Below are 16,876 nucleotides of genomic sequence, written 5' to 3'. Positions count from 1 at the left end.
AATTATTAAAGAAACAGATTTTCTATTTATTTCAAAACCAAAATATAACTGGGTATTGCAAAATTAAGAATTGGAAGAGAGATTAAAGTAAAAGCTCCTAGAATAAGAGCATGTGTGTTCTGTTGGGGTTTGGGATGTTCACATACTAAGGAAATACGGTATTCTTAAATGTTTGCTGTTTCTTAGTGCCCTATTTAAGACCATGGTAAAATGTACTTATTCCTTGGTCCAGTCAATGACAGATTTATTTATGTTCCTGACTTGCATAGCCCTGGCCTGGAATTTGTTCATATTTTCTTTCCCCTTTTGTTCCTTGGTTCTTTCTTGATCAGAACCCATACAGGCAGGGTGTCTTCTGTAAGTGGTCTGTGACTTAGACTCTGCTATATAACCTGCCCCAAAATACAAGTTTTTAATCCTTTACTTGAAATCTTCAGGGTTAGATATATTTGTGAATTCAAAATTTTATTAATTTTAGGAAAAGGCCATATATGCATATTATGTTATAATTCAGGGTCTGAAGCAGGACCATCAAACACTTTAAAATTTCTGAATAGTGAGATCAAGTGGGCTAAATAGTTATATGTAGCTTCATGTCAGTTCAGTTTAGGTTTTGCTACCAAATGTTTTTGAAAAATGTTGGTTTTCAAGCTTCCTGGATTTTGCAGATAGATACTGTAGACCAGTAGAGTAATGATTTCGAAGAATTATGAAATATTTAAAGTGATGACCAAATTCCCTAATAAAGACAAAGTATAGCAGACAACACCTTGAGACTTTTGACTGGTGTGAGAGTATTAGCATTTATGCTTGAGTGCTTTAACCTTTCCTCTCTGCCCTCATTCGCATCCCTTTTAACAGTCTGTTGGAAAATGTCTGTCTCTCAAGAAATCTTGGCTAGTTGTGCAGTGCTGACTCTTCACCCTCGGTACCACATTCTCTAAGCATGGAGGTCTTTTAAGTGCTGACTTCTTTCTTTCTAAAAGTCCTTTCTTTGACGTTACTGAGTGTTCTAGCTTTTCTTCTACTTCAGGAGTCCTCACTGTCAGGATTTGTCTCTTTAAAATTTTTCTTATTCTGTTCTTGTGCCTCCTGAAATATTTTTATAATTCTTTCATCAGGCAGTTTAATGTTTATGATCGGCAACCTTAAATAATATAATTGTAAATTATATATGTATTTTTATTGTCATTTAGAAGTTTCAAGAGAATGTCAGTAGGCTACTATAAATCTCACACATTGATTTTTAAGTGATTTACAATGTGGAGTTTGTCTCCTTAGTACTTTCAGAGTGTTCTTTGAATAGATTTTATGTGAACTTCAAAAGAGCCTTTTTTTCTAGGCCCCTTGTAATTAGTCTTCTGTGATTTTGTTCCTAGCTACAAAATTATTTTAGATTGTATTGGATTTAGGTTTTATTTGTGGAAGTGGATGAACAGACTGCATTTTAAATGATGGTTTTAAATTTTATTTTTAAAAAAGCAATGGCAAAGTAGTTGTGTGTTCAGTGAGCACCTGCTAAGCTGCCTGGTGAGTCTATGTCTCCATTGACATTTTACTGTTTATACTTGAAATCAAACTTTTTAAATTAGCTGTGAGGTTCTAGTTTATTGTTCTCAGTTTATTATGTAGGTAATCGAGTTGTGTGGTTTGTCTAATGAAATTAAAGTGGTTTTGCTTGTTGCTTACAACATCTTGCAATTACCCCATCAAGAACCATAATCAGAAAAGTGCAGAAGATGGGGGAGAAAAATATGGTGAGATATTTTGATACCTTGAAATACGAAGGCAGAGTTACAATGGGGATTACCACCTTTAGTCCATGAATGATTATAATAATTTCCAGTTAAGAGATCTGGAAATATATAACTTGTAGAACCTAAGAAAAACTTCGGAAAGATGAGATAGTGTCAGCGAAGAGCTGGCCTTAGTTGGGGTGTGTCCGCCAGATAATGCCAATTTTGAATTACTCTGTTCTGTTATTGCTATAGTGCCAAAAGTTCCTCCCCCATAGTTAGAGTTATATAATGCTCTATCACAGTGTTAATGTAAAGTAAATATCTGGAAAGTGAGTGATTTTTTTTAAGTGGTTTGTATTGGGGTGGGGGTGATTGACAGTTATATAAGATAGATTCCTTGGTTGTTTATTTTTTCTAGTTTCTTGCACACGTAGTCCTTTGTCCTCTCACTCTTCCTTTCTTCTCAGTGTCCATCCTGTCTTCTGAAATTGCTAACATAAAGCTGATTAACTCAGAGCAGTTCAGAGCATAGACTGAAGTGATGTGGCATATTTCAGAGTCTTCCATTCTTCTGAACCAGATTTTTTTCCTTCTAAATGCAGATTAATAAAGCGTGCACTACAAGAGGAACAAGGAAAAGAATTTTAGTGAAGGTTTCCTGATCCTGAGAAAGTCAGGGAGGGCTTCAAGCCCATCTTGGACTTCAGAACACTTCACAACTTTGTGGTAAAAGAAACATTTTCAATAGAGCCTTTGGACTTATTTTATTTCATCCTTATTTGGAGAGTAGCATTATTTTATAATTTTATTTTTTAGGCAAGAAAATTATATGTGCAATTGGGCTGCTTTTTACTCTGAAACATGTCTGAGTTTCAGATTTTTTTGTAGGTACTTAATATATGCTCATAATATTTTAGGTAGTTGACAGCTTATGTGTTTTTCTTCCAAACATGTTCTTTATCTCTTGTGACATTGTGTTTGCATTCACTGTGAATGATGTTTTGTCCCATGTTTTTCTATCTTCTTCAGTCATTGCATTGGATTGTAGAGTAGAGTGTCTTTCCCAGGACCAATATTATGACTTAAAAGTGTGTTGAAAGTAGAAAGTGGTTTGTGTTTAGTTATTTCCATGTTTTTACCTCTTATATGATGCCTCACTAGCATGAAGAGATGTAGCACCATTAAAAAGTTGTTGTTTTCTCTTTTCACCTAAGAACCTCACTCACGGTATATTTCAGTCCTTGACAAAGTGAATATTTGCTTGTTCTGTCTTTACCAACAAAACAACCTTATTTTACTACATTAACTTTGAAGGTCTTCTTATTTGTGAAAATCAGCCTGTTTATGTACTGCGTGTTCCACCAGTTACAGCGTTGTAGTCATTGGAGAAGCGAAATTTTCTTCCAGTAGATGAAAATTGCATTTTGATTGAATATCATTTCTTATGCAGTCACCCATACATATAATGTCTTTTGCTGTCTTCTCAGAAAATGGCTACAGATGTGATTTCTGAATTGACAGGAAAATAGAACATCTTAATGTTTTAGGTAAAACAGATGGTATTTTTGTTTGAGGCAAAACTCTCTGAGAGTGAAAGCAGCTTAATTGGTGACAAGACTCTTGGGGTCAGCCAAATTATGTGCAATTTGTGTGTCTCTTTTTATTGCTTTAGTATCAAAAGTTTTAGTGTAGTTGGAAAGGAATATTTATCCTTTTTATTGATTTGCTATTTTCTGTTAAGTACTAGAAATAGTTAAAAGAGTTTTCAGTCCAATTTTTTATAAATGTCATAAAATTACATGTTGATTCTACTTTGGTTATATTTATGACTTTATGAATGCTTTTCCCATTGTGAGAAAGTCCTGAAATATGTAGTTGTACTTTTGAGGATTAACATTTTATAGTACTGAGTTGCATTTGCAGCTATAAGTTTTGATAACATTGATACTAAGTCTTTTGTTTCCATATCATTGAGCTTTGGGCACATCTCACTTTCCGATGCCTGGGAAGGCACATATTGTGTAGAGAGCCCTGGACTGAGAGTCAGGGGGCTCATTATAGTCCCAAATCTGTCACCAACCAGCTTCATGTTTTTGAAACTTTAATTTCATTTGCTATATGTCTTTGGAGAGAGGAGGCTAAATTAGCTGGTTCCCAGGGTCATGTCCAACTGACATTTGATTTTCGTGTTCATTAAAACATAAATAATTTATAATGCATTAATTTGGGTGAACACTAGGAAAGGAACTTTCGGGGTAGAAAACTCAACTCTGGAAAACAACCAAATTTTTCCAATACCTGGGACATAAGAAACTATTTTCCAAAATACCAGCACTATTGCAAGATGAAGACCTATTATATAGCAATTCCCTTTCTACCACCTCTCACAAAAAGTAAGAACTTACTGAAAGAACAGCTTGTGTTGTCATTATAGCAGCTAGAAGAAGCAGCCTCAACTTCACCATCTCAAAGAAACCCCCTTCACTTCAGCCCCACAACTGCAGGTGGTTGGAGGCTTTCAGAGAAAAGGCTCTTTGGTGGGGTGGATATAGAGCCCTCTGATGAGGCAGCATTCAGAGCACCATAGTGAGATGGGACTCTTGAGTGCTGCAGAGAGTGGTCTGTGCTTCTAGGACGTACAGCCTGGTGTGCCTTACCTGCTGGAGAAGAGCGGGCCACCTTCCTTACCTCTAAGATCCTCAGAGCCTAACTGCTTGAGTTTGAATCCTGGCTCTACTATATATATTTTTTTAATTTTTATTTTAAAATATGTCTTTATTGCTTTCAGAGAGAAGAAGGGAGAGGGAGAGAGATAGAAGCATTAATGATGAGTCATTGATCGGCTGCCTCCTGCACGGCCCCTACTGGGGATCGAGCCCGCAACCCGGGCATGTGCCCTGACCAGGGATTGAACTGCGATCTCCTGGGTCATAGGTCGATGCTCAACCACTTAGCCATGCTGGCCAGGCATGGCTCTACTATTTAAATGGCTTTGTGAATCCTGGCTCTACTATTTAAATGGCTATGTGTCTTTACTATTTAAATGGCTTGAGTTTCAATCCTGGCTCTACTATTTAAATGGCTATGAATGTTTCACATCTAATATGGGCATGCTTTTAGGACTTTATAAGCAGGTTGTGAAGCTGAAAGGAGTTAATTCAAATAAACTGCACACACACTGTATGCTAGGCAATATTCTAATGGCTCACTTAGTGCTAGCTTTTGGTATTATTGTTATTGCTATTGCATCTGAAAAACCCGACTATCTGCCAAGTCAAATTTACTTTGAGTTAAAAATAGCAAATATATTCCTTTAATATACAATTTTATCGTTGACTTACTACTTCGTTTATTAGTATTATAAACAAATATTCTGTAACCAAAATAATATTTTCTAAGGTAACTTCATAGACTATTTACTTATAATCTATACTTTTTATCTAAACTGAGACCTTTTATTAGTAACATTTTATGGAATTCTTGGATTTGAGGCTAGTAAGGTATTATCAGAAATTAAATACTTTGACAGCAGCAGTTTTGGGTTTTGCTATCATATTGTTTCCTAAAAGGCACCTTTACATTTGACTTCAGTCACACATGCAGTATACTTGTTCATTTTCTCTTGAATTTTGTCTTTGGACAGATGACTCTCCATGCATGATAGATTCCTAATATTTTTGTCCATGATTTTTAAGAAAGTTATTTCTCCTAATATAGGAAATAGTGGTGAAATAAACTTCAGTGTGTTAGGAAGATCAGGTAACATTTATGCACTCCTATATTCAAATACAATCCTAATTTTTATTGTTGAGGGGACAAGTGTTCTCTTCCCTAGTGTTAAATTTTTTTGACATGTTATATAAGGCCACTTTTGTTAATCAACTGGAAGGCCAGAAAATATCACTTTTTATTTTTCTCCTTGCAAATATAAATTCCAATATCTAATTGAAGATACGAGAGATTGTTATTGTATAGTTTCTGGAGGGATTTTTATGGGAAAACAGTTAAATTTGTTTGCCCGTTGAAAAAGTCCTATTTTATAGAAAGAGAAAGGTTCTTACACTAAGGGAACCTGGAACCTGTATGAAAAATCTTGGGCATATGTGCATTTCTGCAGTGACTGGGGTCAGCATAAGATGTTCAGAAGAAGGTTAAGAATCACTACCTTGGTGTAAGGGACTATCTATCAGTCATTTGCTTTAGAGAGGGCTTAGGTTTTGGGCTTTTCTCATTTGCTTTCTCCTTATTAGCTGTGAGCACTTGAACAGGACATTGGGATTTTGGACACATCAGGCCTGGTGGCTTAGAGGATGAGGAAATGTGAGGGAGTACTCCATGGGAAAGCGGCTCAGAGGGCTAGACACACTGTATTTCAAAGACCCCAAGCTCTTCTCATTGCTCTTTGCCCACCCCCACCCTTGCCCCCCTTTCCAGGATTCAAGACTTTATTTTTTTGTGTTTGGTGGTAAAAAGTCCCTAGTCTTTCTAATATGAAACCAAAGCTTACTCCTCATTTTCAAAAGGAATAGTGTAACCTGGTGTATTCGTTTCCTGATACTGCTGCAACAAATTACCACAAATTTAGTCTCTTTAAAAAAAACAAAAACAACACAATATGCCCTGGCCAGTTTGTCTCAGTGGTTGGAGCGTCGGCTCACAGACTGAAGGGTCCCAGGTTCGATTCTGGCAAAGGGCGGGTTGCAGGCTTCATCCCTGGCCCCAGGCAGGGCGCACACTGGACGCAACCAATCGATGTGTCTCTCTCACATTGATGTCTCTCTCTCTCTCTCCCCCTTCCACTCTCTTTGAAAAGCAGTGGAGAGAATGTCCTCTGGTGAAGACTAAAAACAAAAACAGCCTGGCCAGGCATGGCTCAGCGGTTGAGCTCGACCTGGGATCCAGGCAGTCGGGGTTTGATTCCCTGTCAGGGCACATGCCCGGGTTGCGGGCTCCACCAATGACTCTCTCATCATTGATGTTTCTATCTTTCTCTCTCCCTCTCATTTCCTCTCTCTGAAACCAATAAAGATATATTTTAAAAAACAACAACAAGAAACCAAATTTAATATCCTACAGTTCTGGAGGTCAGAAGTACAAAATCAGTTTCACTGGGCTGAGTATTGGCAGGGTTGGTTCTTTGTGGAGCCTCCAAGGGAAGAATCTGTTTCTTTGCCTTTTTTATCTTCTAGAGGCAACTTGTATTCCTTGGCCTGTGGCCGCTTCCACACACATTGTCATAAGGACCCTTGTGATTATATTGGGCCCAGTTGGATAATCCAAGAAATCTCTATCCCTAGATCCTTAATTTAATCACTTATGCAAAGTCCCTTTTGCCATGCAGAGTTATATATTTATACATTCTGGGGATTAGTATTTGGACATCTTAGGGGACAGTTATTCTGCCTGTCATACCTGGAAACCTAAAGTTTATTTCAGGTGGATAAGTGGATAATTAATTGAGAAGCATCAGGATAAGTCGATGTAGATAGTCCTCAGGTGCCTCAAATTCAGGAAGTCTAAACCTGGATTTATCACCTTCATCATGAAACCTCCTCTCACCACCCACCTTTAACTGTTCAACCTTGGTTAAGGGCACCACCATGTCTCCCACCCTAACTGGCAACCAGGACTTACAGAAGACTTTTTCTTCTAGTTGACCACTCATCCTTATCTAAGGAATCGAAAAATCCTACTGAGAAGACATCCTACCTGTTTCTCAAATGTGTTCTTTTTGTATTTCTACCACTCCTCTAATTTAGGTCTTCACTTTACTTCTTGGGCTGCTGTAGCTGTCTACTTTGTTTTCCTACTTTGAGTCTTGACTCCTTAAATTTGTCCTCTACCTGGCAACTAGAAATATGCATTAAAAATTAAAATCTGATAATATTAAACCTCACTCCACATAACATATATAGTAAGGTCTAAGCTTGCAATGACTTAAAACATAATGAGATTTATTTTCCTTTCTAGCTCCATATATTGGCATTGTAGAGGTGTACTTCATTGTAGAGGTGTGTAGATTCCAGTGGTTTTGGATAGTCTGTATGTTCTGAAAATAACGTCATTTTTCAAAATCTGTGCATTTGTTCATATCATCACTCTACCTAGAGTGTGTTTTTCTACTTTGCTTGCCTGGCTATCTCCACCACCTACCCTACTTTTAAAAAGTTGCATGTTTTTGTTGTATTTTTTTTATTATTTTAAAAATATGTACATACTCTTTGTAGATAGTGTTTTACATCCAGAAGTGTAAAAAGTAGTTGCATAATATTCAGAATATTCACTAAGGATCTAGAGGAAGTATACCTGTTAATAATTTAACTTTTCTTCTGTTGAATCTACTCTGTTGTTAAACATATCTGCTGAGTTCTTAACTTCAGATATCCTTTTGGAATTTCATTCAGTTAATTATTTATTTTATTTTATTTTCTGTTAACACTCACCCAAGGATATTTTTTCCATTGATTTTTTAGAGGATGGAAGGGAGGGAAGGAGACAGGGAGAGGGAGAGGAAGAGAGAGAAAAAGAGAGAGAGAGAACAATGATGTGAGAGAGACACATTGATTAGTTGCCTCCCACACCCACCCCGACCGGGCTGGGGATTGAACCAGCAACCCAGGTACATGCCCTTGATCGGGAATCGAACCTGGACCCTTAGGTGCTTGGGTCGATACTCTAACCAGTGAGCCACACCAGCCAGGACTCATTCGATTAATTTTTAATGAATTTAATTTCTGTGGTAAAATTCTTTATCTTTTTATCTGCTTTAATTTTGCTTTCCTCTTTTCTCGGACATATTAATCATTATTTTAAACCCTTATCAGTTAATTCCAATTTTCAGAGTATGTTTCTAATTCTTTTGTCTTTTTCTTCTTCTTGTTTAGTCATGTAGCTCTGTCTTTGGAAAGTCTCAGGATTTTATATTAAGTGCTAGACATTGTGTATAAAATTTATGTAAGGTCCAGAAAATAACATCTTCTAGAGAGGGTTTACTCTTTCTCCAATTAAGGAATGTGCTAAATTGAGGCTAATTCACTCAACCTCTTGTTTATCTAGCCCAAGTTTTCATCTAATAGCCTGGTTTAGTGTAGGCCCTACCTTACCTGGTGGGTTCTGAAATCTCATGAGATGTCTCTGAGATTAAGGGATCTCAGAAGCTTTCTGTTTAGGTTTTAAACCTCCCTTTCTGTGCAGCCCCCAATATTTCGCACATGTCCTGATGAGAAAATCAAGCACATACTTCAAGCCTCCTAAGTCCCCACCAAGTGCTCTTTTTGGCCTCTTTTTCCCCACAGTGGTCTTTCATGTAGGTTTTGTACTGAATTTGTGTGGAACTCAGTCTCTCCCATGCTGAGAATTGGCACAAGCCAGGATAAAATGGCCACTATCGCAGCTCACTTCTCTGAAGTTCTTTCTTCCCCTCAGCAATTCTCTATTGCTTTCATCACATGGCACATATAAACTAATTACTAAAATTCTGTGGCATACCAAAAATATATTTTTTTGCCATCTGACAAAAAAGTAGATATAATTTTGATTCAATCACACTGGGTTGGCTGTTATCATTTTTTTATTTGACAATCTCAGGGAAAAGAGGTCAGTGCTCCTGACTAAATAGTCAAGCATTGCATGTTTTAAAAATTCTTGCAGCACACCGGTTAAAAATTGCTGCTCTGTTGCCTTCAAGCAGATGATCACTGTATTTTATCTGGCTTGTCTAGCTGGCCAGTAGAATTGAGAGCTCTTGTTTGTGGTCAGCTACCCCCTCTCTCCTGGAAATGGAAGTACCAAATATTTTTCAACTTTAATTTGATAAAAGGAAAATGCTCACTTTTTTCTACTTCAATATTTATATTTATATTGATTTGTAAGAGCACTTTACAGATTTTCTGAATTTTACTTTATTTTTTATTCTTTAATCTTATTTAAGATAGAAAAAGTTTTAAGCTTTTGCTATCAAACCTGCCAGCCTTTTACTTTGCTATATTTTTCTATTATGATTAGAAAGACCTTTTATATCACAAAGTATATATTTTTCATACTAATCCTGTATCTTTTTTGTTTTTAAACTTTTCAATTCATCTGGAATCAATCGACATTGTTTTAATGTATCCATTTAATCTTTTGTTTTGCTCATCTGTTGTTATATTACAGATTTCTTTATCCCACTTAATGATCCTTTTCCTTTTCTCTCCTTTCTCCCAAGGAAAGGATTTCAATGGGATTACTTTTTTCACCGGAGGATATGTTTATTGACTTTTAGAGAGAGAGGAAGGGAGGGAGGGAGAGAGAGAGAGAGAGAGAGAGACAGAGGTAGAGAGAGAGAAAAAAACATTTATTGGTTGCCTCCTGTATGTCCCCTGACCTGGAATCGAACCAGCAACTTAGGTATGTGCCCTTACTGGAAATCCAACTGCAACCTTTTGGTGCACAGGACGGTGCTCCAACTACCTGAGCCACTGGCCAGGTTTCAGCGGGATTTTGATTGGCATTGCACAAGATACATGAATTAATCTTGGGAGAGTTGTCTTTTTTACAGTATTTTAGTTTTCCCACCCAGAATGGTATATCTCTTCCTTTTTTCGTTTTCGTGTCCCTCAGTAAAGGTTTGTCATTTTCTATATATATGCACATTCTATTCATTTTATGTGAAATTAATTCTCTATTTTGAATGCTTTTCTGACTAATTCTTAATCATCCTAATTGCCACGTTCTTGTGTGTGCCAGAGGACAGTCTTGCATACCTTGGTCTTACTCCTACCCTTTTACATTGAATTTCACAGCTTCTGTCTCTGTCCCTTCCTAGACAGTACTTTCAGGGCAGCGAGTATATATTCACATTCATAAGTTTATACCTACACATAGCAGGAGGTATCCTTCTCTTGGCCCTTTTATTTCTTGCTTTTCAATTTAGTCACATACCATGCGTTTACTTTGTATGTGTGTATATTCGATGCGCCTGTGCTTCTGCCCTCCTGCCCCCACTCATGTTATCCAAATTCCTATTTCAAGGTGCCTGTGTTACTGCATGTGTGGTTTGTTAATATCTTTCATTTAGATTTATATATGTCTCACACAAAAAAGCATTTAAGGCAACTCAGTGACCTGGGTTAATTAAAATGTTCACTCCACCATCCAGTATGATTCATATACCATGGTCCCTGGTCAGGATGCCAGGAGGTGTTTATAAAGGAAAGGAGAGAAATTAATTGCTGTTGAGATTCTACTTAGTGCCAAGGCTGAGAGATGTGATTTTCCAAACATTTTATCCTTTAACCCTAACAAGAATCTTATCTCCTGATTTTAAAGGAGGATATTGAGGTTTGGAGAAATGAAATAACTTGTCCAGAGCCTCTCAAATTCTAAGTGCCATGCTGGGGTTTTGAGCTTGAATATGTCTGACTCCAGAGCCTAAGAACCACAATTGAGTGTGATTGTTGAAAATCTAATATATCTCAAAAAGGCTCCCTTTGTTTTCATATCCTGATTTTTTTCCCCTAATGGCTAATATGGTGAGCATTATGTTTTAAACCTAGAAAACTAGATGGATTGTGTTAAAAGGACTTTAAATCTAGAAATTGCAATTTTTGTAACATATAACTTTAAATATATATCCATATTCAGAATACTATATAAAGGTTACTATTCTTTAAATTGTGCTCTATTAGTGAGGCTACTTAGAGAAGACGAATATATTCTTGTTTGAAATTATCTTTTTGCCTTGTTCTTAACTTTCTCTGTGATTTCGGATCTGTCATTTCCACTGCCTTTGCAAAGAGATTAATTATATATCTTGTCGGCCTTAAAACTCATTTTTTGAGGAATTGAAATAATCAAAATGACCTGACAAAACTACAGAGCCCCACACTTGTAGGTATTATTTATAAATGATGAATTCTCCTAGTGGGGTTTTGCGTATTACTCATTTATCAGCTATTTATTGAATGTTACGCTACTTCAGGTACTGCACTAAGCACATGCAGGTACAGTCGCTGTTTATATAATGTGATGTTTCCTTAATTGGCTTTAAACTGCACTTACAGGGGACTTGCAAATATTTTTGTTTTTATCTTCCTTACACAGTCATGAAAATATAGTTATTTCAAATGTTTCCTTGAATATTGCTCACCTCATGCAGTGAGGTCACAAGACAAACTCCTTAAAATACATAATGCAAGTTTTTTTCTGTTCCAGTGTTCCAGTTTATAAATTTTCTTTCACAACTGTAATATACATGAAACACAAATAAGATTTTGTTCTTCCAGAGCTTCCTGAAGAGGGAGGCTCCGTGAACATCTTTGGCGAGGTGAGAAAGTTCTGTACAGATGAATTTGGAACTAAGGGAACCTCCACAGCAAATCCCAGTTGTCAAAAAGGTCCTATAAGTTGGCCTGACAGGAAAGTGGTAAAGACGATAGCTGTGGAGGTCTGACTGAGTCCTAAGCCCTGTTGTGGCACTTTTAGCTGAATGAGTCATGGCCACATGCCTAACCTCATGGACCCTCAGTTTCTTTATCTGTCTAGTGGGAAGGAGGAAAGGCTGTATCTTGCAGTGGCCCCTACAGGCCTGAGGCGTGGGCCCTGCGCGCAGGAAGCAGTCTGTGATTTCGCCAGGGTTACTCTGACCACGGGGCACGTTCCTTCCTTTCTACCCTTCATCCAGTCCCAGATGGAAAACTGCATAGCCCTAGTCTGTTCTTCACAGCAGGCGCTGATTTTATTTGATTTGAGAGGACTTGGATTGATACAGTTGTCTTTTAGAACATGACATGAATTATTTCTACAGAAGGGATGAGGGAATTCTAAATATGCTCATCTTGATTGAATCTTCAAGGATAGAAGCATGTTTCCAGTGGAATTCTTTCCAGTTCTTTCATAAAGTGATTCCCAGTTTGACGTGAGCATGCAGATGGCTTTTTTTCTCCATTTCTTTTTTCCTAACCAAAAGTAGATCGTTTTCGGCCTTCTAATTCGATTGACAGGTAACATATGAATGCTTTGTCTTCATGAGGTAAGGACTGTTCCTTGTATATAGAGAATTGCCGTAACCCCAAGTGGGGGCTTAGTGTCATAATAAGAGCTGGTAGCCTGGACGTGACTTGGGGACAGATGATAAGTAGGAAGCTAATGCAAATGTGGGGGAATTTGGGGGGAAAAGTTCTGAGCTACCTATACAGTTACTTTCAAGGTAAAATAGAAATTATTCTCATTTCAGGGTATAAATATTACTCTCTTGTTAGTGTGGATCAAATATTAATTTTCAGTAAATGAGCATATTATAAGATATTAAAACTCTTGGTTTCTTTCACAACTAAAGGGCTTAAAAGGGCTCATGTTTGGGGATATTAGTGGCATAACAAATATTTGATTACCAAACATGATAATGACAATGAAAATGTAGTTATTTTGTGATGGTGTACTTGTTTCCCAAGGAAATATAATTCAAATATAATTATGCTTTCTCTATACTTAAAATATACATAGATAGGAGTTTGTGTGTGTATCAGATAAATTTGTGCTGTGATGCACTTGAAAAACATGCTGTGAATCTCCAATTATGTTAAAAAATTATTTTCTTAGTGCAGTATTATACTCATTATATACTCTACACATTTAGTTTTTGAATAGATTCCTGCATGATAATTACATAATCATTCAGTACAGTAGAAACATCATTATGGTCAAATACTAATTAGATACTAAAATGAAACAAAACAGAACCTAGTTCACAGCTTATTATAAAAAGTGATTTAATATTGTACAAAACCAAATGTATGGTTAAAATTATTACTTGCTTTAAATGTTAGGCATTTCTTTTTTCCCCTGGGAAGGAATCAGTGTTCTGGATGCTTGTTACCTAATATATTGCTTGGGCACATGTTGCATTTTATTATGAGAACGTTTATGACCAATTCTGTGTAGTGGAACATCCAGAGAACTTGCCAGGGAATTCTAGGCTCAGTACCAGGGTTGCCTCAGGGCTTCTGCAGAATTAGGAGACTGGCTGGAGTCTGGGAATGGGGAATTCAGTAGTAAACATTCCTTTCTTGGATGCTAATTTCAACATCTTTGTTCCTGAGGACGAGTGATCCTCAGCTGTTTTTCTTCCCTAGTGTACCTTAGGAATATAGTACCGTCCTGTTAGTAACAGTGAATCTTGGTCATTGTGATTCTCCAGTGTGTTCATGATACAAGAACAGCCAGGTGAAATGTTTGCCCTGGTACAGGGCAGGGGGAGGGTGCAAAGAGGTTGACAGATTCCTTAGGTAAATCAGTTAAACATACCTCTCAAGGCATCAGTACCCTCGCTGTCCTTGAGAATTGCTTTTGTGGATTAAAACAGGACTTATCTAGTATTAGGAGGCTTCAATGGCCTTTGTACATATGTTTTAACTGCCCAGTTTCCACTGCTCTTCTCATATACATAAGGAATCTCAGTTATTTCAGAATATTATTTCAATCGTAAGTGCTTCTCCTGATAAACAATTTATAAGTCAAACACTTTACAGAGTTTATGCTCCATCCCCTTTCTTTATCTTCGTGTTTTCCTGTTGTCATTCACTTTAGTTTTGGCCACTGTAGGTATTAATTTTATTTTTTATTGAATGGTTTGTGATGCAGTTGAAGTAGACAGGACACATATGTAGGATAAAGGAACAATTCTAGGCTCTCTGATTCACTGAGTAAATGATGCCAGCTTGTTTCTACCCCTCTGATATAGCTCCTATGGTTCAGGGAGAGAAACGGTGCTATCTGACTTTAGTTCTATGTTCTTGCAATTAAAAAATGATATAGGAAAATAAAATATTTCAGATCATGAAAATATTGGTCCATCATCATCTTCGCAATATCCTTTGACTTAATTGAAGGTAATATGATACAAATTGATTATAAAATAAAATTGTAAATCTTGCAAAGGCTGCAGACTTCATGAAGTCTGTGACATGATGGTCTAGAACATTTCTACTCACAGGAAAAGGCCATAGGACAGTGACAATGTGGCCGAGTCATGCTACTGAGAAACTAAGGCTGTTTAGGTTCTTCAACTGAGAATTACTGGAATGTCTAAGAATGGAGAGAGAGGGGATTTTAGGAAAAAATTATGAAGTCCTTGACTTTTTTTTTAAACAAATATAGCTATATTTAAAACCGCCCTGTAAGAACAAATGTTACGTGAAGGATGTCATGATATGCTAGTATAAAAATGTTGGGAAAAGTCTGCCCCAACCCCCCACCCAGTTCATTCACTTTTTTTCACTCTAAAAATAACATTAGTTGCAAATATTGCCTAAACTTATTTTAATAATTTTTGTTTTCCTTTCTCTAGCTAAGTCCCAATCAAATCTTTTTTTTAAACTATTTATTATAAAATTTTAGCCCATATTTTAAGTGGATTCACTTCAGATGATTTTTTTTTCTTCCCAGAGCTAAGTCTCTTGGGTAGTAAGGGCACCCTGTATATAAAGTATATGTGTGAATTATGTGATTCAACATGTATAGCCATACATTTTTGCTCTTTTAGTGGTCTAATATGAATGTCAGAATTTTAGTTGAAATTAATTATGGTTAAATTGTAAATAATTTATATATTTTCTTATTCAGCATGATTAAGCAAGGTTCAAGATATTAGATGTATAGAGCTGATTTTTTTTAGATCAATAAAATATATAGATAATACTCTGGTACATGGAAATAGCTATTATAAGCTCATTAATGTCTTCTATTTGTATAATATTTTATTCTTAGAAAGTGAACCATTATTTTATTGCCCTTTGTATTGTACAGTATTTGTCCTGATGAAATTGCCTGTTCTCCAAAAGTTTCACCAGAATGTTCTTTATAATTTTTCTCCACATGTTGACTCTATGACTTACAAATCACATTAAAGAACAACAAGTATTTTGAGTCCCCAGTAGTGAAACAGCTGTTTTTGCAGGTACCTTGTGGTCTATAATCCTTTAGAGCAAGAACGAAGCTCATTGGTCTCGGTCTATGTGAGTTCCCCCAAAGCACAAGTGTCCGCTTCAGGAAAGCTGGTGGAAATTCAAATGAGTGCCGTTTGGGAGACCGCCAATACTATTTCACAGACAGCCTATGAGGTAGGTTTCTGCCAAAGAACTTATAGGCATCATGACAAAAGTATAGCCAGTTTATGTATGTATACATGGGTCCTAGAGCTGTCAGGATGTTGTGTGAGAAGTGGTTAAAGTTGTAGGCACCAGAGGGTTTAACTGGCCAGTTAAATGATACAAGGAAAACATTCTGCATTTCCCAAAATATTAATATACTTGTTAGTTTTATATTCTATGTTACTATTAGTACATATTAGCATGTATATTGTATATCTTTGTAAGCATGTATATTGTAACTTTTTCCTGAGGTAATGAAGTAATCATTACTCATGAAATTATGATTTTTTTTATTGTCTAACTCAATGACAATTATTCATAATGAAATTGAGATAAATACTACCCTTCTACATAACTTTGGGTACTTTTAGCTTCTTATTGCAAAGAAGAGACATATTATGAAAGAAATACTTCCAAAAATAAGTAAGACACTTTTTCTCCAAGTATGATTATGGAAAATCTGGGCCAAATAGTAGACAATTTGGGGGGGTGGGATTTCTTAAAATAAGCAATATTAAACTGGACCCTGGCATTATTGGAAAGGTGTTGAAATTTTAGAGTGTGGAGTGCAATTTTAACTTACTTCTGAAGACACAGCCAAAAGCTAGAAACTCTAAAAGAGATTTACTTCCATTTGTTAAAAGCACATTGCTGGCTGCTCTAATAAATTCATAATCCTTTCAGTAGAAATGAAAAATATAATACAAGTTTCGGTCACATTTTACAGGAAACACCCCATCTAGAAAATAGAACAGGAGCTCCTAGAAGGCAGAGGTCTTGCGTTATAGTGTGTGCATCCTCTAAGCTTTGTTCAGTGTTGCTAGATCCCAGGCATTGGGTGGCTGGTGTTAACTGAACTAATGTCCTTAGTATTCATATTACATTCGCCATTTTTTTTTAATGTACTGAAATATAGTATTGTAAAAAGATTTCCTAATAATTAGAAAAACTCACTGTTCATAGTAAGTCCTTACTTTTATGGAGAATTTTCCCCTCTGAATATTTATT

At 36.4% G+C, this 16,876-nt stretch overlaps 1 protein-coding gene across 2 annotated transcripts in view; it reads left to right on the top strand.

The window, feature by feature from the left end:
* The window catches only part of MAN2A1 (mannosidase alpha class 2A member 1), a 162,040-nt gene that overhangs the window by 84,849 nt on the left and 60,315 nt on the right, over positions 1-16,876 (top strand). For both annotated transcript variants that reach the window (XM_081132705.1, XM_081132704.1), the window contains exon 13: positions 15,676-15,838. In XM_081132705.1, the coding sequence (XP_080988831.1) occupies positions 15,676-15,838 (163 nt within the window). The remainder of the gene's footprint in view (positions 1-15,675; positions 15,839-16,876) is intronic.

The sequence above is a fragment of the Miniopterus schreibersii genome (assembly GCF_964146895.1).
Source record: "Miniopterus schreibersii genome assembly, chromosome: 3".
Lineage (NCBI taxonomy): Eukaryota > Metazoa > Chordata > Mammalia > Chiroptera > Miniopteridae > Miniopterus > Miniopterus schreibersii.
The sequence above is the reverse complement of the archived record's forward strand: the minus strand, read 5'-3'. Positions and strand labels throughout refer to the sequence as shown.